The sequence below is a fragment of the Hippopotamus amphibius genome, chromosome 3 (assembly GCF_030028045.1).
Source record: "Hippopotamus amphibius kiboko isolate mHipAmp2 chromosome 3, mHipAmp2.hap2, whole genome shotgun sequence".
NCBI classification, from domain to species: Eukaryota; Metazoa; Chordata; class Mammalia; order Artiodactyla; family Hippopotamidae; genus Hippopotamus; species Hippopotamus amphibius.
The window spans coordinates 111,265,111-111,286,577 of record NC_080188.1 but is presented as its reverse complement, the minus strand read 5'-3'; the positions used below and the strand labels follow the sequence as shown (position 1 = coordinate 111,286,577).

At 35.3% G+C, this 21,467-nt stretch overlaps 2 protein-coding genes across 2 annotated transcripts; both read right to left on the bottom strand.

Annotated features, from left to right (window-relative positions):
* Positions 1-6,875: 6,875 nt before the first annotated feature.
* LOC130849722 (olfactory receptor 5AL1-like) lies at positions 6,876-7,835 on the bottom strand. Its single transcript, XM_057728847.1, has one exon. It carries the CDS (start codon positions 7,824-7,826, stop codon positions 6,876-6,878), a length of 951 nt encoding a protein of 316 aa, XP_057584830.1. The 5' UTR covers positions 7,827-7,835.
* Positions 7,836-10,384: 2,549 nt separating this feature from the next.
* Positions 10,385-11,353, bottom strand: LOC130848667 (olfactory receptor 8U9-like). Its single transcript, XM_057727089.1, has one exon. The coding sequence runs from the start codon at positions 11,351-11,353 to the stop codon at positions 10,385-10,387; it is 969 nt and encodes a 322-aa protein (XP_057583072.1).
* Positions 11,354-21,467: the final 10,114 nt, after the last annotated feature.

Here is a 21,467-nt window from a genome sequence, read left to right as displayed (position 1 = left end):
ATAATTAAGATTATGGATTCTGAGTTGAGGACATTATGTTATATTATTTGAAATCCTCATAAGTGAGAAATGGTATTTCTCAGTGTTTTATATTTGAGTGATTGAGTGATACTCTCAGTTAGATGGTTCCCCCCTTCTCCCTTTACATACAGATTTGGCATTTTTGACACCTAAACATCTACAAGAAGAACATTATACATTTTTAGTAGAATGATAATTTTAATAATTTGGGATTGAATCAAACCACCAATGAGGTGAATGTTCATGGAGCTCATTGGATTAACTCTCATTTTAAAAGTAAGAAAACTGACTCTTTAATGAGGCCCAGAGAATTTAGATCCCATAAGTAGGCCATGGAGTCGAAAACAGACTTTTTGAGTGTAAAAAAGAAATTTCTGAAAAAAAGTTTTAAGCTATCAAAAATGTTTACAAAATGAGGGTTAAAGAAATTAAAAGAGAACTTCTCCATTCTTTAGTCAATGGCACTTAGGTTATTTCCATACATTGATTATTATTAATAATGCTGCAATGAACATAGGGGTGCAGATATCTTGTTGAAGTAATATTTTTGTTATCTTTGGATTAAAACCCAGAAGTAGAATAGCTAGATTATATATCAATTCTATATACAATGGAATATTTATTACTCAGCCATTAAAAAAAAAAAAGATGAAATCTTGCCACTTGCAACTCCATGGATGTACCTGGAGGGTATTATGCTAGGTGAAATAAGTCAGATAGAATAAGACAAATATCATATGCCTCCACTCATATGTGGAACCTAGCCAACAAAAAAACAAACAAAAAGCAAAATAAATGAACAAGCCAAAGAAAAACACACACAGAGATACAGTGAAGAGAGTAGTGGTTACCAGAAAGAAAAGAGGGAAGGGAGAAATGGGTAAAGGGGGCAAACTCTTCGGTGATGGATGGAAACTAAACTTTTGGTGGCGAGTATGCTGTGCTGTATACAAATGTTGAAATATAATGTTGTACACCTGAAACTTGTATAATGTTATAAATAAATGTTACCTCAATAAGTTAGATAAATAAATAAAGGAATAAATAAAGGAGACTTGTCACTTCTTTTTTATACTAATGGAAATTGTGTCTTTAAGCAAAAAGCTATATTGTAAAACATTGTTGAAATTTATTTAGCATTATATTTCTTTTTTATGGTTCATTGCCATGGGCTTATAATATCATGAGATACGTTTGAGAAAACCTGTTCTAGGAGGAAATAACACTGGTGACGCTGGCGTAGTAGAAGGTGGCTGTGTCTGATGTGGAAGCGACCAGGAAGCTGACGGATGGTGGAGATGATTTAAGCATTCTCTCCTAGGGCCAGGGGACACTTCAGGCACAATAAAAATGATATGGCTGACTGAGAGGTTCATTTCTGTCTGTCGTGCCTGTAAAGTACTTGACCTTCAAATGCGAAGCAATGAAACTGAGCCAGATTCATTCTTACTCAAAGAGTTAAATCCTTGAAAAGGGACGTTGATATATTTCAGTACTTTGGCTGAAATTTTATGGCTGATTGTAAAGTTATTAACACAGATCCATCATTTAAAACATTGTTACACCAAATTGTGATTTCAAGTTTTCTAAAAAGGTATGGTATATTGTTTTAGTTGGTAACAAATGAAAAATACAACCTTAGTAATAAGCTATTATAAAACAAAAGGCAATTGTGTTAAACTAAGCTTTAGGGAAGATTGGTGAATGGTTTTATTTATTTCTTGAGGAAAGATATATTGCTTTTAAGTATTATTTGTAAGAAATTATAGCTTTTTAAAAGTTACAAAGGATTTGGAATTGGGACACCAATGTTAAAAAGTGTTGTTCAAATAAAATATGAAATTGAAATTAAATAATAAATGCTAAGGGACTTGTTTTTTCATTTTAACTTTTTTATTTTGAATTAATTTCAGAATTACAAAAAAGATGCTCTATTCACAACAGCCAAGACATGGAAACAACCTAAATGTCCATCAATAGGTGAATGAATAAATATGACATGGTGCATATATGCAATGGAATACTACTCAGCCATAAAAAAGAACCAAATAATGCCATTTTCAGCAACATGGATGCAACTAGAGATTGTCATGCTAAGTGAAGTAAATCAGAAGACAAAGACAAATACCATATGCTATCACACATGGAATCTAAAACATGGCACAAATGAACCTATCTACAAAACAGAAACAGACTCACGGACATAGAGAACAGACTTGTGGTTGCCTTGGAGGGATGGAGTGGGAGGTTGTGGTTAGTAGATGTAAGTTATTATATATGGAATGGATAAACAAGGTCCTAGCAGAGAGAACTATACTCAGTGTCCTATGATAAACCATAATGGAAAAGATTATAAAAAGAAAAAACAAACAAACAAACAAATGCTAACATTTTACAAAGACTTCTGGTACATTCTTTACCCAGATTCCTAAAATACTAATATTTTACCACATTTTTTTCCTTGAATTGTTTGATAATCAGTTAAAGACATGACTCCTCTTTACTCTTATTGACTTATTTTTATGACATTTATTGTCTTCTCTCTAATGTTAGAAACAGTACATGTTCTTTGCAGACAATTAGAAATATATAAAAACATAAAGTAAAAATCACCTATAATCCCCATCCCCAGAGGTAGCCTTCACTTACTGCTTTTTCTCCCAGTGCCCACTTATTTATTTTAGTTGAAGTATAATGGATCTACTACACTATATTAGTTCCAGCTGCACAACATAGTGATTTAATATTTTATATACTACAAAATGATCACCATGATATGTCCAGTGCCATCTGTTATTATACAAAGATATTACAGGTCACTGTTACAAAGTAATTGATTCTATTCCCCTTGCTATGCATTTCATCTAGTGACTTATTTTGTAACTGGAAGTTTGTACCTATTAATGGTCCTCACCTAATTCACCATGTCACCACCCCTCAATCCTTTCAAAGCTATTTGTTTGTTCTCTGTTTTGTTGTTTGTTCATTTGTTTTTTAGATTCCACATATAAATGAAAATGCATGGTATTTGTCTTTTGCTGTCTGACTTATTTCACTTAGCATAATACCCCCTAGGTTTATCCATGTTGTCACAAATGGTAGGATTTTATTCTCTCTCTCTCTCTTTTTTTCTTTTATGGCTGAGTAAAATTCCATCTTCTTTATAGATGGAAACATAGGTTGCTTCCATCATGTTATTAATTTTGGGGGGAACTTTTACTCTTTTAATAGTGGCTGCATCAACTTACATTCCTATAACAGTGCACAAGGGTTTTCCTCTCTCTATGTGTTGCCAACAGGTGTTATTTGTTACATTTTTGATAATAGTCATTCTGACATGTGTGAGGTAATATCTCATTATAGTTTTGATTTGCATTTCCCTGCAAACTCATTTTACAAGTTCCATATTGCCTTCATACAAAAACCAGATGAAGACACTAGAAAAAAGAGAAAATTACTGGACAATATCCATGATGAACATAGATGCAAAAATCTTCAACAAAATGTCTATTCGGAAAGGAAAAAGTAAAACTGTCACTATCTGCAGATGACGTGAATCTCTATGTAAAAAATCCTTAAGATGTTATGATAAAACTATTAGAACTTATCAGTGAATTAAATAATGTTGCAGGATACAAAGTTAAGACAAAAATCTGTTGCATTTCTATACACTAATAATGAACTATCAGAAAGAAAAGATAAGAAAACAATCCCATTTACAATTCTAACCAAGGAGGTAAAAGACCTGTGCTCAGAAAACCATAACACATTAATGAAAGAAATTAAAGAAAAAATAAACAAATGGAAAGATATACTGTGCTCATGGATTGGAAGAATCAGTATTATTAAGAGGACTATACTCTCCAAGGCAATCTACAGATTCAGTGCAATCTACTCATATAGTTATAAGTGTATATTTACTGAAAGCAAGGAAATTCTTAAATGACCACAGAACTTCAATAAAAACCAGAAAATTAACATTATTGTTGGATCCGCAGGCCTTATTCTATACTGAAGGACTTGGCTCACTTGGTAAAATTCAAGTTGCTCTTTTAATCTTTTTAAGTTAGATTTTCCATCAGTGTTGATGCCAATATCCCTGCAAGGTCTTCAGAATCAACAATTCTTTTCAGATTCATCTTACTGGGAGAGAGAGAGAGAGTGTGTGTGTGTGTGTGTGTGTGTGTGTGTGTATTCTATACCATGCTAAAGATTTAAAGCTGCTTTAGTTATCTAAAGTAGATACAGTATTTCCCCTACATACAAACAAGTTCCATTCTGAGAGCAGGTTCACAAGTCCAATTTGTTCATAAGTCCAACAAAGTTAGCCTAGGTGCCCAACTAACACAATCAGCTATATAACATTGTAATAGGCTTATAATACTTTCGCACAAATAATACATAAAAAAACCCCACAAAGCATAAAGAAAGCATTGTTAATCTCACAGCGCACCACCTTGAAAAGTACAGTAGTAAGTCCGACAGCTGGCATACAGGAACTGACATCGAGTGAACAGGCAAGAAGAGTCACTGACTGGAGGAGGAAGAGGAGGTGGGAGGTGGTAGAGCTGAAGCATCATCAGCAACAGGAGACAGAGGGCAGGCTGCAATTTCACTCACACCTGACATTGATGGCACAGGTTCTGGTTCCTTGCTGGATTCAACTCTTTCTACCCTCTTGAAAAAATGATGCAGTGATTGCTGGGCAGTAGCTCTTTTTTCTCGCCATAGATGACATGGTACCACTGGACTGCATTCTCAACAGCTGCTGCAACCTTTGTGTACCATTCTACATTTGAGTCCTGTGCCTTAGAAACTAACAGTGACTCCTCAAAGAATATTCCCTTGCCATTTCCTGCATCATGAATCTCTTCCGTTCTTCAGTTACTTCTTCTTCCTGTTGCCTCTCTTCCTCCTTTCTCTGGGCCTCAAATTCCATCAGGTCTTCATTAGTAAGCTCCTTGTGCTGCACAGCAAGGGGCACAATGATGTCATCCTCTTGCAGATCTAGCTCCAGCTTCACATGGAGGGACACTAATTTGCTAAAGGCCTCTTTGGATTCCTCATCCATCTTCTCAAATCCACAAAAATTGTAAACAAACTGAGGGCAAATGTTCTTCCACACCCCATTCATGGTGACAGCTTATGCCAAGCAAAGTCAACATTTTGTGTGACCTTGTAGATGTTATAGTCCTTCCAAAATTGTTGCAAGTTTGTTCCTGATTTGTCACTCACTTTCACTGCTTGATGAAAAATGTGATGTAAATAATATTTCTTGAAAGTTGCTATAACTCCCTGGTCTATAGGTTGGAGAAGAGACATAGTATTTGGTGGCAGATGTGCTACTTTGATGTTGGGATGAAAGTCACCCATGAATGGGGGGTGGCCTGGAGCATTGCTGAGCACAAAGAATGCTGAATGGGATGTCCTTCTGTAAGCAATATTTCTCTACCTCCTGTATAAAATGGTGGAAAAATCAGTCCTGGAAAATGACCTTTGTAACTCAAGCTTTGGGGTTACTCTTAGTCTCAGGTTCTCTGAATGATAAACTAAGAGAGGCTTCAGCCTCATATCACTAGAAGCATTGCCACCAAACAACAAAGTTAGCCTGTCTTTTGCTGCTTTATAACCTGGCACCAACTTATCCCCCTTATTGATATAACTTCAGTCTGCCATTCTCTTCCAGTACAGTCCTGCCTCATCCACATTAAAAACTGCTTGGGTAAATATGCGTCTTCATCCATAATTTCTCAAAATGTTTCAGGAAATTCCCAGGCAGCTTATCATAGCTGAAATTTCTGCCTCGCCACTTACTTTTATGTTGTGAAGGTTGGCTCTAGCCTTGAACTGATGAAACCAGCCACAGCTGGGCATTAAAAGATGTGCCCTATGATTCTTCACTGTGTTTTTCCTTCATGTCTTCATAAAGGCTTTTATCTTCCTCTTGAATCAGCATTAAGTTGAGCAGGACTCCACGCTGATACTGGTCCTACCTCCACACACTGAGAAGTCTCTCCACCTCCTCCATCACTTTTCCATGCTTCTTTGATATTACTGTCTACATCACCAAACAGCAGACTTCACATGTTCTGTGATCTTGTCCTTGTTCTTTAGAATTGTGTCCATGGTTGAACCGATTAATGTTATAAGAATGAACACCATCTACCATCTTTTTGCCTCGCTCCACTCTCTCAATTATTTTGACTTTTGATTCCATCTTTATCGCTTGGCGCTTCTTAGCAGTATCAGCTAAATCACTGCTGTTTTCATGCTTGCTTCCAGACATCCTGAGCTTGAAGTAAAAATGCTGTACTACTGTACTCTATACAGGACTGTACAGTAAAGTACACAAAAGCATAACCACTTGTAGAGGATGCACGCATGTGACAATGTACGCCAAATGTGAACTAACTTACATGATTGGACATCTGAGCACATGTTCACATCTTTAAAGGTATGCAACTTGAAGGTTCATATGTAGGGGACTTACAGGATGATTTTTACAAATGCAAGATTCATAAATTGAAGCATTCAAGTCAGAACTCCTCTATGGGAAAAAAAATTCAGTGATCTATGAAACAAAAATTAATCCACTATTGACAGTTGAATTTCATTCATTCTCAAATCCTTCAATATTATCAGGAGTTATAATTTTTGTAATAATAGAATATGAAATTAAAAACTAAATGCATCCTCTGTATTTATAACTTTTTTTAATATTATCACATTAGAAAGCATGTTACTGAAGCTATGCTAATGCAGAAAAACTACTGGAAGTCTGTTTTTTGCTGTACTTTGTTTTTTTCTGTTTTTGCCTCCTAACTCTGAAGGCTTTCAGTTAGACCATAGATCATTTATTTTATAGTAGAACACACCTTTTCCATAATTCTCTTCAAAGCATTTTTGACTTCCTTGTTCCTCAGGCTGTATATTAGAGGATTTAGCATGGGAATGACCACTATATAGAAAACAGAAGCTATTTTATCAGTATCCAGAGAATGGCTTGATTCTGGCTGCATATACATGAAGATGATCGTACCATAAAATATAGTGATGGAAGTCAGGTGGGAAGCACAAGTAGAAAATACCTTTTTCCTGCCTTCAGTTGTATTAATCCTTAGAATAGCAAACAGAATGAATATGTAGGAGATGAGGATGATCAGAAGAGAGAAGAAGGTATTGAAACCAGCAAGTGTGAACAGTAACAGTTCTTTGATATTTTTGTAACGGGTTTTATGACAGGCCAGACCAACCAGGGGGACATCATCACAGTAGAAGTGATTTATTATATTTGAATTACAGAAAGATAAGTGGAATGTAAGAATTGTTTGTAGGAGTCCCACAGAAAAGCCATACAGATATGTGCTAACCACCATTTGAATACAGACCCTTCTGTTCATGACAATGGAATAGAGTAAAGGGTTACAAATGGCTGCATACCTATCATAGGCCATGACTACGAGCATATACATTTCACAAACCACAAAGGTGATAAAGCAACACAGCTGAGTGGCACAAGCAGGGAAGGATATTCTTTTAGTTTCTTGGAGGAAGTTCACCAGAGTGTTAGGAGTGACCGAGGAGGTATAGCAAAAATCAACCAAAGCTAGGTGGCTAAGGAAAAAATACATAGCTGTGTGAAGCTGAGGACTGATACAAATTAGCATAATTAATCCAAGATTACCTATGACACTAATTAAGTAGATCACTAAGAAGATCCCAAAAAGAATAGCTTGAAGTTCTGGACTGTCTGTGAGTCCCAAGAGGATGAATTCAATCACTTCTGAATTATTGCCTTTGGCCATGAATTGTGTGTAGAAGCATATTAGAGTGTCATCTCCACAACATCCATTCTGGACCATCTTCCACTTTGTGGATTAAGGATTTCACTCATGCTTATTTGATGGTGACCATACTGGGAAGATAATCCTCACTGGTCCAGGGGCCACCCTCAGAAGTCAGTGCTGCCTGCTTCTGATTTGAAGGGATTCACTCCAGGCAGAAATTCCAACATGCTCAGTAGTCTGGATGATTGTTAAAGAGGACAGAATGTCTTGAATTAAAATGTAGGATCTCAGGTACACAAAAGTCCAGTATCATGGGTAGTATGGCATGATAATATTTCAACAGAGATGGCCACATATTTCAGAGTACTATATTAAAATGAAATACTAGACATTTCAACTCATAATTAACAGTCATGACTCTGACTAAACATTATTCTTAATGTACTAGCCAATGCAATGAAGGAAAGGGTGAAATATGGTTATGTATAAGGTAGGAAAGTGTATCTAAACCAATATGTTTAGTGGAAAGATATTATTCATTTTTTATGATATGATAATGTCTTCTGTTACAATGCTCTGTAATGAAAATTTTACCATTATAAAAGTGTAACTTTAAAGAAATGTGAAAATATAGTTTTCAAGATTCCATTTAAAATGATAAACAAAAACACTTAAACATAAAGCTTAATTTAATATTGAACTTAGCAATATTATATTGCTATGTTGGTCTTATATATTCATGTCATTTATGCTTAAGTTGAATACCTTCATAGTTTCACATTATATCTTAGTAGAATGACATTCAGGAAAGAAATTTATCCATTATCTTGTCTTGAGCTCATGACAATAGATTTAGAAGCTGTTATTGGTTTTGCCTTCACATTACTGAAGAAACTGATGCATATGGAAGTGGAAGACATTGTCTGCGATCTTTTGACTCAGGGAATGTCAGACCCAACATTCACTTTCAGGCTCTTAGACACCAAGGAATCTATGCTCTTTAATTGAAGAGCTGTGGCACAGTGAATGCTCCAGCCTGCCAAGACAGGGGGTTGTGAATTGAAGGACATTAATGACAAGCGTTCAGTATGTAGAATACAGGCTCAAAACCTGCTGCAGGAGCCACAGAAATGTTCAAATAGTAGGTAACTGTGTTTAAAGAAAAGACACTTTTGAGAACTGTGGATTAAGCCAGCCCTTTGTCTCTATGATCCACAAACATATATATTGAACCTCCTCTCTCTGGTTATTTGTAGAATCTTCATAGTACTAATGAAAGTACCTAGTCTTTCATTATTAATCATTCAAATGGCGTATAATAAGTATATATTAATATATATTAAAAAGATATGCATGAGTTGAAAACTCAAAACCAACTTCTGTGTAACTGAAAATTGTAAAATTATCATTACACTTATTTGAAATTATACATTCATATCTATATATCTATATCTATGCATCTATCTAACTATGCATATCATAGTTATCTGTTGTGTATGGTAATCCTCATATATAAGTTGCTTTCTCAAGATTTTTAGTAGAGTTGGGACTAGAGCTCAGGTGTTTAGGAAGAGAGATGATATACAAGTGCCTACCACTTATTATTACCCTTTTGTGTGTTTAATATTTTAGAAAACTCCAAATTTTGTAACATTGTCCTTCTTTAATTGACAAATAAATTGGTGAGAGCCCACACATATTTCAGTGCCATTTTTGACTACAAGGCACATGTTGTTTTCACTAGGCTGCATTGCCTAATGCGTCCGTTATGTTATAAGCTATACCTTAATCAGTAATGATCCACTTACTCAAGAATTGCCCAGTATAACTGCATCAATTCTTGCTACTGGAAAATGACCTATGATGTTTCAGTTATTTTGAGTATATTTGTTAATATAAAATACTCCTGGGATTCTATTCTTGAATTACAATTCTTTTTTAGATAATTTGACAAAATATAATGAGGTCTCATAGGATTAAAAAAATAGCATTTCACTTGAGAGTTAGTTTTTGAAGACCAGACCAGACTACAGGCCATGTTAAATCAATGATACAGGTATAGTTAGGATATAGTACTATTTTCCTCAATAAAGACAATTTGTTAAATGTATAAATACGAAACGGTTTTATATTGTCATATTTGTCCAAGAAACTAACAAATCAAGAAAAAAATATACTATGTATCTTTGCTTTTCACATGGGATATTGTTAATGAAGTTGGAGAATCCTGAACTGGGGATTTTGAACAGGTGGAGAGGCCAAACCTTTGTCCTGTAACTAGTTATATATCTAGATAACGGCTTGTTATGAAATTCTTCATCTGGAAACAGGAAAATTGGTATAAATTCTTATGAAGCAGAGAATTAATTATTTCTAATGCATTTTCATTGGAAAATGAATCAATGGGCTTAAATTATTATGGTTACTTTTACATCTGAAATCTCATTCTAAGTAAAAATCTTTACAGAGATGTATTACACAGTGAACAGACATATAGAAATCCCACATTAAGCATAAGCATTCTGGTAGATTTTTAAAAGGAAAAAATCAGACCATGAAGAAAATTCCATTTCTATTCATTCAAGCCACTTTCTTAACTTCATGAACATAAAAGCCTCGTTTCTCTTGATGATGACTTTTTTCAGGGCATCTTTCACCTCCTTATTTCTGAGGCTGTATATTAAAGGGTTCAACATGGGAATGATCACTGCGTAGGAGACAGAGGCCATCTTATCTATGTCCAGGGAATGATTAGAGCTTGGCTGTAAGTACATAAAGATGAGGGTCCCATAGAATATGGTGACTGCCAGCATGTGGGTGCCACAGGTGGAGAAAGCCTTGCATCTTCCCTCAGCTGAGCGCATTCTCAGGATGGCAGAGATAATGTACATGTAGGAGACAGAGACAACCAGAAGGGAAGAAGTGAACATGATACCAGCACAGGCAAAGTTCCACAGCTGCTTGGAGTGAGGGTCTGAGCATGTCAGCCTGAGGAGAGGCATGTCATCACAATAGAAATGATTAATAATATTGGAATGGCAGTAGGAGAGGCGAAAGGTGAGGATGGTATGAAATAGGGCAACCAGGAAGCTGTAGGTATAGGGGACAGCTACAAGCTGAATGCAGATTCCCGGGGACATTACAACCATATAGAGGAGAGGGTTGCAAATGGCCACATATCGGTCATAGGCCATGGATGCCAGTAGCAAACACTCGGCTGTCATGAAGGCCAGGAAACAGCCTAATTGAGCAGCACATGCATTGAAGGAGATAATGTTTTGTTTGTACAAGAAATTCCCAAGCATTTTGGGTGTAATGACAGAAGAGTAACAGAAATCAACCAAAGCCAGGTTGCTAAGAAAGAAGTACATTTGTGTGTGGAGTCTTGCATCTGTTCTAATGACCAAGATGATACCCAGGTTGCCTGCTGCTGTGAAGAGGTAAATGGACAAGAACAGCACAAAGAGGGGCATCTTCAACACCTGACGATCTGTGAGGCCCATGAGAATAAATTCTGTCACCTGAGTGCAGTTGATCTGGGTCATGTGTCTTTAGTATGTCCGGATGAAGAGGGGAAAATTAAATCCAGTTGAATTAATGTAAGTCTTAATATACTTTAAAGCAAGTTTGGCTGTTAACATGAAAAGGCTAACTTTAAGACTATTAGCATAGTTGGATTCTGGGTTTAGAACAGAGTAAATGGAGATATTTCATGGGAAAGGCATATTTCTCTCCCCAAATCAATGGTATTTATAAAATTAAATGGGTAGGATAGGATTCAGTCCATACTGACTCTTTGCTTACAATACTTGTGCCTCATATTATTTAAAATTTAACATTACCTTTTTCAAAACATTAAAACTATTGCTTTTATCAAAAAAAATCTTAACCCTCTGCAGGGACATCACTCTGACAGACTTGCCTATGTGATACAAACTCTACCTTGTTGCAATGCTGACTGACATAACATGAGTGATGCATCTATTCTATACTCATTACTTATTGCTGAGGTGCATATCAAAGAAATGATTTCAGTGAGCCCAGACTCTTGCATCTTCCCAAACACAGAATAACACTAAATACCTTAACTTATCTAGTTTTCTTTTATTAACAGTAATCTTTTGTTCCTACAATCTGCACTTTGTTGCAAAACTCCTATATATCCTAGCTCCCCCCTTGCCTCCTTGCAGTTTTCTCAGGGTTACTTGAGATGTTGCCTCCCAAGCTTGAAGTCCTCAGCTTGTCCTCCAAATAAAACATAACTCTTAACTTTTAGGGTGTGAATATTTTTTTAGTTGACATACTGAAATAAATAACAGAGGCAATCTCCTTCTTAAAAAGTAAATGTAGGCATATATCTGGAGAAAACCATAATTCGAAAAGCCATATGCACCCCAATGTTCATTGCAGCACTATTTACAATAGCCAGGACATGGAAACAACCTAAATATTCATCAATAGATTAATGGATAAGGAAGATGTGGTACATATGTATAATGAAATATTACTCAGCCATAAAAAGAAATGAAATTGGGTCACGGAGAGATGTGGATAGACCTAGAGTCTGTCATACAGAGTGAAGTAAGTCAGAAACAGAAAAACAAATATTGTATATTAACATACACATATGGAATCTAGAAAAATGATACAGATGAATTTATTTACAAAACAAAACAGAAATAGAGTCACAGATGCAGAAAAAATACTTGTTTTCCAAGGGGAAAAGAGGGGGAGGGATAAATTGGGAGATTGGGATTGACATAAACACATATAAACACATATAAAATAGATAACCTAACAAGGACCTACTGTGTAGCACAGGGAACTCTACTCAATACTCTTTAATGACCCATATGGGAAAATAATCTAAAAGAGAGTGGATGTATGTATATGTATAACTGATTCTCTTTCCTGTACAGCAGTAACTAACACAACATTGTAAATCAACTCTACTCCAATAAAAATTAATTTAGAAAAATAAATATAAAATTTCCATCTGAGTTCACTTATGCTATTATATGGATGAGAAAAAATACAATAGAGTTTCTGTAATGAACAGTTTCTTTTCTAATAACAGATAACTATTGAAACATGCCATTTCATTGAGGTTTATGCCAAGTAGAATATAGACCCTTGAGTAAACTTGGGAGACCTATATTTGAATGACTCTGCCACTCTCTAGTTACATTAATTTTAGTGTGTCAAAAATTTAGTTTGTTCCTCAGTTTTCTAATCTACAAATATATAGATTAGAAATAAGTGGTGCTATTTTATTTTTAAAAATACTGTAAATGTTAAAATAAAAACAAAATTATGTGCCTGCACATAGCAGACACAAATAGATTTTAAATAGAAGATATTATGTTAAAATTGCTCTCTTGATATATTAAGAGGTAAATGTACATAATAGTCAACATAATCACTTTTAAAATTCACTGGCAGTGGGGTAGACAGTGTTTATTTACCAGGGTAAGATACTGGAACGTGTAGATTATTGAACAAGTAAACCACAGAAAAGCCTTAAATGTTGGATGCAGATAGCCATAGTTAAAGATTTATATACAATATGCATTTTAAATGCATATTTAGACAGAGTCTTATTTTTATTTTTAGCTTCTCAAATATAGTCTCAGGAAAGAATAAATTAAAGAAAGAAATATAGAGCCTACTTGATGTATTTTCAGGTATGACAGGAAATAGATGAAAGAATATATCAGGAGAAGGTAGATTTCTTCATAAAGCATTTACATCAAAATAAAAAAATAATTTTAAGTGTGTGTATATGAATGATTTTATAACTTTCTGTCAGAAAAGGAGAATCTCTGATGATATTGATCAGAGAAAAGTAATGACATGAGATGAGTAAGTCAACAAAATGCTTAAAAACCTAGTTAGTGGTCCCACAAATACATAAATTCCATTTTGAATAGTTGAACAAGTATTTGATTGGAAGTTTGGTTTAAAATCTCAGGATACCAGCTAAGGCTTCAGTGTTTAGCAACTGTAAGAACTTCAGTATCCCATTTCATCTTATCTTGAAGATAGCACATACATATATATGTGAATATATTTGAAATAATGTTATTTATATGATTTTTTATGATCTCACTCATGATATTTTATATTTGAATTCCACTCACATCTCTTCTGCCACAGCCAACACACAATAATCTAGTTAGAATAACTCTTTTGAGGTCCTCAGTTACAATATGACTTCACATGCTTCCCTACTTCCTATATGCTTTTTTTCTGTGCTCATCTCTACCAGATGAATGGTGAATAAAGTGTTGGAGGAAAACCTCTTATTTACTCTTCAACACCTATCAGAATTCCATCTTTCCTATAAAGAACCCCCTAATTTTCAATTCCCATGATTTCTTACCCACCAGTTTTCATTTTTGTGTTCTAGAAACATTGTATACATAACTCATTTACACATCACCTATGATTTCCCATCTGCATCCATAGTTCTTCTTTTGATACATTTTAGACTCCATGGGTGGAAGCCATGACTTTTTCACTCAACCCCTAATGTAGCCACTTCTAGATGCTTGATAATGGGGACTGGAAGATTACATTTTGCAATAGTATTTCAGTTTATTCCCCCTGCTCATAATTAACATTATTTATATAAGGTATATTAAGGGACACAATGATGAAAATGTTAACGTGGTCACCTCTCATTCTGGGTAAAATGACTAGCTTTTGCTAAAATGAGAAGGACAGTTTTGACACCGTTTACAATGGAATCAATTAAGTGCCTGACTTGACCAAGTGGTTGAATACATTCTGCCTTGGAGATCTGAATTTTTTTTTTTTATTCCAAACTAATAAAAATATATTTTATATAATAGCGCACATATACATAACTAAAATAAGATTGGAGGAAACACTCTTTACCCTTGTTTCCATAATGCCACCAAAAATGTTTTATTCTAAAATCTATTCTAGTTCATTTTTAAAATATTCATTTTTATTCCAATTTTGAAATATAGTCTTCAAAACTATACCTGGGTAGAAAGTGTTCCTACTCCTCCTCCAAGTGGATTTGGGCAGCAACAAATTACAGGGTTTTGTCAGTGACCTACCCCAAGGGATTTTACTTAGAATATGATGCAAATAAGATCATCAGAAAGATTACAGTCCACACCCCATGGGAATCCCAAGGCAGGCTAGAGATCAATTAGCATTATTCTTGTGTTTTGAGGAACTTATGTCTACAGCTCTGCCTAGGACATTATTGCCTTAAGATTTCCTAGTTTTTGAGCTGCTATTATTTATTTGTTGTTGTTTTAATTGTTCATATGGTGGTTGTTGTTCAACAAAAGGATTTAAATCTGTCCTTGGAAGAAAGATGAGAATTACCTTGTGAACTTTCTAACAACATATCTTTCAGAGAACTAAATATCTAATTCTCCCAAGAATCTATTTCTGAACATCCTTGGCCTACTCTTTGAAATGCTCATGAATGTTCATTTCCTCTTCTAGGTTGTCTCTATTTACTATTACTTGATTTCCTTGATGACCTAAGGAGCACTCTCCCAGATAGTTTTCTTAGCCTTTCTGTGTCCACAGTGAAGGTGTGCAGAAAGAATATTGTTTTAAAACCTATTTGGAAACAATGTATCTGCTATGAACTGAGTTGTATCCTCCCCAAATTCATAAAATGAAGTCCTACCCCACAATGGGATGGTATTTGCAGACGGTCCTTTGGGAGGTAGTTAAGGTTAGATAAGGTCATGAGAATGGGGCCTTCGTGATGGAATTAGTGGCCTTATAAGGAGAGGCACTAGTTTGCTCATTCTCTCTCTCTATGCAGGCACACGTAGACAAAAATATGCAGGCACATGTAGACACACACACACAGTAGAGGTCATGTGAGCACACAGTGAGGTAGCAGCCACCTACAGTCAAGGAAGAAAGCTCCTCCAAGGAACCAAATTGGCTTCAGTATAGTGGCTGCATGGGAGTGGGGGTTGTTAGTATCTAATATTCTCTGTACACGATGCATTAACACATGTGGCTCACACATCCTCTTTCATCCCTTTCTTCCCTAATCCCTGCTTCTTATTCACCGAGAGTCACAGAAGTTTCATATTATACATTGTGAATCTCCACAATAAATACAAGGGTGAGTCCAAAAGTATCCGCACTCTGGTTATATTAAAACTTCTGTAAATTCTACAGACAGTGTGCAGATACTTTTTGACTCATCCTTGTAAAAGTATTAAGGTTTTTCATGAAAAAATAATATGATCATTGACAGGAAAAAATAGCAAATCCTTACATATCACAGCTTGACATGATCACAATTTGTCAGTATCAGTCAGGATCTATGTATTAGCATGAACTATGCTTAAGATATTATGTAATTATTTTGTGACTGTGCAGTACTTAATTATGTTTTAAATGGCAAACTTACTTAATACAGATGGAAAAATGTTCTGGTCTCATTTATGTCTTGCTTATAAAATGGCTTGACGTACTTGGTATGTGCATGTTGGAAAATTAACTAAGTACAAATCTTCTATAGAAATCCATACCTACAAATAAATTAGATTGAATTCAAATGACAATAAAGAGGACTTATTAACCACAATTTGTTAGGATTGTTTTTTTATAATATTATTTTAACATTAGTTTTATATATATCATATAAAGAAAGTTTTATCTTTCCATTTCTCAATTTTAGGAGAAAGTGTTCAGTTGACCAAAGTTTTGGGAGGGGAGAGTATTTGACTTTGAGATGCATTAAGGGAATTTGTAAGGTGAAGGAACTGTTGTGCATGTTACCTAGAAGTTGGTTACTTGACTCTATGCATTTGTCACAAATTCATAGAACTGCATATTGCAAAGACTAAATTTTATATGTAAATTAATAAAAAAGTTAACTAGATTGTCAGCCAATGCCAGGAAGAAAAGCACACTATGAGAAATGTATGTAACCATACTATAAATGTATGACATAATCACACTCAAGTGAGGGGATTTACTGACCCAAGTAATTTGGAAAATGGTGCTTTGATTAGACACTGTAAAATTACAGACAAAAGGAACTGAACATACACTTTGTATTCTAGTTTATAAACTTGTTTCTCATGGGGGTTCAAGTTAATTCTGAAATTGGTATACATGTATATTGGGGTTGAACAAGGAATTAAATGGCTTTTAAGTAATAGAACCTAGATTCCTCACTGTTGGAGAGAAACTTTACAGATAAGCATGTAAATGAGATAACATACAACTGAGGCAAGAACTTTACAGATGAACATGCAATGGAAGCAGTGCCCCTTCCAGTTCTCCCCTGGAAAATAGTACTCAACATTGGGTTTTTCACTTGTATTGAGGGAGTAGGTTTTTTTTTTTTTTTTTTCTTTGTTTTTTTCTCCCTAGATCTTCATCTGAAAGCCCAGGAGAACTTGAAAGATGGTTTCATGGCATCTCCATTGAGAAAGTACCATTGGGACTCATTTGTCTCACCTTCAGTTCTGAGTTGTCACAGGAGAGTGATCTGTGAGAACTTGGTAATTGAGCCTCTATAAATAAAATAAATGTGTTAATATAGTTATTTAGAAACTTCTTTGTGGGATAGATTATGACAAAAATGATGACAAATGATAATCATGGAAACCTTGAATCCCCAAACACATCATTAAAATCAATCTCATTGCAATAACATATTTTAAATCAGACCCACGCAGCACAGCAATTTTCACAATTTCATATTTTCCCTAGCAGCATTATTAAAGAAAAGTTACACTTAACAGCTTGAAAAGAATAACCATTTTTCCAAGCAGTGTGCACTATCTAGATCTCAAATTTTCCAAGAGACAAGGTTTCTTGGGAATTTCCTGGTGGTCCAGTGGTTAGGACTCTGGGCTCTCACTGCCAAGGGTCCAGGTTCAATCCCTGGTGGGGAACTAAAATCCCAAAAGCCAAGTGGTGCAGCCATAAAAAAGAAAAAAAAATATGATTTAAAAAAAAAGGTTTTTTTCAACTTTAGATTTTATAATTTTTAACTAGTATAAGCCCTGGTGTACTTCACATCCTCATGAATGATACTACATTTAATAAAATTTACAGTTGGAGGAACAAGTGGACATTAATGCTGTAAGGAATGGAGGAGATTCAGGCTTGGGTCAGGAGTAGCACTGGTGAGAGATATTTCCCTTGGCAAATTAGAATTCCTACAATGCTTATAAAAAATTGAAACTCAGAAAATGACTGAACAGCATGGGACCATAGATCATATTTAGTCCCGTAGTTTTCAGACAGTGCTTTGAAAGTAATCTGGTTTTGTGGAGATGACTCAAATTATTTCTGAGTGACCTGAAGGAAGATGTCTAGAAAATGTGCTTAGAAGAATGGCAGTACTTTGTGCCCATCACCTCATTCTACCAGAGTAGTTTTAGTTATTATTGTTTATTATTATTAATAGCATGAAAAATTCTGAGCAAAATCATTCTGTAAAAAAATAAAATCATACATCTAATACAACCCTATTGTTTACCAGTGAGAAAACTTACATCTTAAAAGGGAAAGAATGAATTTCCAAAAGTAATTCAGTTAGTGGTTCTAGCAGAAGTCAAGTCCCTTCTTCCTGACATCCACCTCTATTCACTTGTCATTCTTCTCCCAGAAAAAGAAGGACCTGGAATTTTGTAGCTAAGAGCAAACTAGGTCTGACTACATAGCCCAAAGAATTCTTCAGACTTTGACTTTTTCAAAGTGTTGTTTTTAAAATGTCTGAGTCCCTTTTGTGATGAGAAGAGGTGCTGGAAGTAATCAAGTTCCATTCAGCAGGCTGAGAAAAGTTGATGAATGCCAAAGAAGTTTAATGTTTCAGAATACATTTATTTGAAAATGACATTTTTTTCTGGAAAATTACACAAATAATGTATTGTAAAAAATTATACTACCATCTTAAGTTGGGTTTACTGAAAAAGAAATGCTGAGTCAATGATTGGTGTAAATGTGATTTATTAGGAATTGTTCCCAAGAATAGTTATTGGGTTGTATGGGAAGTGGAGCCTGGTAAGAAAGTTAGCCAAGGAAGGGTGTAGTATCCAAGTCCCATGATAAGAATTTTGTTTAAATTCTGTGGAAGAGTTCTGGAGAGAGGGTAGCTCAAACTTCAGAATTGACCTGAGTGGGCAGAGGAGATTGAATATTTACAGCTGGCCCTTGAACAACCCTTAACTCATAAATGTTAATCTGTGTATAACTTATAGTTGGCCTTCTGTATCAGGGATTCCTCTATATCCTTGGATTAAAGCAATCAGACCTTGTAGTACTAAAGTATTTACTCTTGAAAAATATCCACTTGTAGGTGGACCTGTGCAGTTCAAACCTGTGTTGTCCAAGGGCCAGCTGTATATTCCTGTGCATGCCAGTCATTAGCCACGGGCTATCCCCTGTGGGATGTAAATTTCCAGTACCTTCTGGTTTACCTGCCACGCAGGCATGACAGCTTCAGGAAACCTGATGCAGTTCTCCAACAAAGAAATGTAGGCACTTACTCTTAAGAGTGAAAACACACCAGGAGCTGAATACTAATATGGTAAACAGATCATCTGAGGCAATGGCTATCAAAGAGTAGTCCTGGACAGGCAGCACCAAGATAACTTGGTGTTAGTTTGCAAACTTGAGAGCTACTCAGGTGAAATCTGAAACTGGCCACCCCTCCATGGAGGGCAGGGAGAAACAAAAGAAAGAGGCAGGCCATCTCATATTGATTGGTGGCAATTTTAATTACCAAGGGAATGTATATATGAGACTTGGCTTGTGTGGCCATGAAATGAATAGCTCTCCACAAATGCCCACCAGAATCTTAAGTTTATATAGAGGACTTACCTGGGTTCATTCATGCATACCATCCAGATGGGCTCAATAACACCTTACACTCTCAAGGCTACATCCTTGACAATGGCTCCCACTGTGGGAACAGTGGGCAGAAGAAAGTGCACTCCAAAGCCTGATGGTGGGGGAGGGGTGAGAGTGAAGACCCTCTGATTGCCTAAGTCCTGCTCGAGGGTCAACTAATGGTCATGTCCTCTCAATGACCTCCTCCAACACTTGGGAAATGTAAGTAACTGTTGGAAATGCAACTTTTTTGGCTCTGCATTAGACCTACTGAATCCTAAGCTCTGGAAGTTAGATGCACCAATATGTGTTTTAACAAGCCCTTCAGATGACATTAGCATAAAGTTACTAAATACTCCAATCAAAAGGCAGATATATTCAGTTAATTAAAGGGTAAAATCCAACTATTGGCTGTCTACAGGAGACACAATTTACACTCAAAGATAAATGAATCGAAAGTAAAAGGATGGAAAACTATTTCATGCAAGTAGTAACCATAAGAGAGCTGAAATGGTAATATTAAAGTCAGAAAAAAAAGAGACTTTAAGAAAGGAAGCGCTACCAGAAACAAAGAGGGACATTTAATAATAACAGAAAAAAAATCAGTAAATTTAGCAATTATAAATTCATGAACAACTGACAAAGTCACCCCAAAATTTATGAAATGAAAAGTGATAAATGAGCAAAGTAGAAACATAATTCAGGATTTATTAGAATTTAATGGCACTCAATAATTGATAGAACAAATAAAGGGAAAACCAGCAAGTCAATCAGAGACTTTAGCAACACCATCTACCAGCTTGATTTAAATGAAATGAAATCTGCAATTCTTAGGAATCAGTTTTTTAGGGCAGATTTTCTCAACCCTGAAACTTAGCATTTTGGGCTGGATAACTTTTTTTTTTTTTTTTTTTTTTTTTAGACAACAGAAATTTATTTCTCATAGTTGTGGAGGTTAGAATTGGAGATGATATCAAAATCATGTAGGTTTGAAAACAGGATTTTTTTCCCCAGAAGGCACACCACCAGCTCAGTAACACAAAGTGATCACATACATTGTATCTTCTTGTTCTCCAAATACACATACAGGAGAATGAGAGAAGGGAAGAATAGATAAAAATTTCAACAAGTTTTGGAACACTTCAAGAAGCTGAGGAAGCAAAAACTCAAAAGCATGCAGAAGAGAAGAGTAATGAGATTGAGCTGACAATTTTTGTGTGGGCAGGACTTTCCTGTGCACTGTCGGTTATACAGCAGCATCCCCACCCTCAACCATCTAGATAGCAATGTTATTCCTTTACACCACCCTGTCATGGTAAAAATCAATAATATTTCCAGACATTGCCAAATATCCCCTGGGAGGAAAAATCAGTTCAGTTTAGAATCATGGGTTTACAGTTGTCTCTCAGCATTTAATTGGGAGTGTATTACAAAAGCACTCTTCAAAATGTGTTATTAAAGCACTCTTATAATCTTAAACTGGGTGCTCAAGGTGTCTCAGTTTTGTCTACCTTTGGCCACTACCTAGTTATGCTGCTATTGGATGAGATGAACTTTATAAATATATATAATTTTTAATTTGAGAAATGACATTATGTAAAATCTTATGGGACTTTCTACATATAAATTATAATTCTGAGTCAAATTTGATTACAAAGAGTTTGGAGATTGATTTTACTTTAAAGTGAAGAAATTTTTATTGAACACCAAATAAGATCATCACTCAACTAGTTTTTAATAGTCCAGGTAAAAAAAGAAAAAAGATCATGAAAGAAAGTCCACTTTCATTTATTCAAA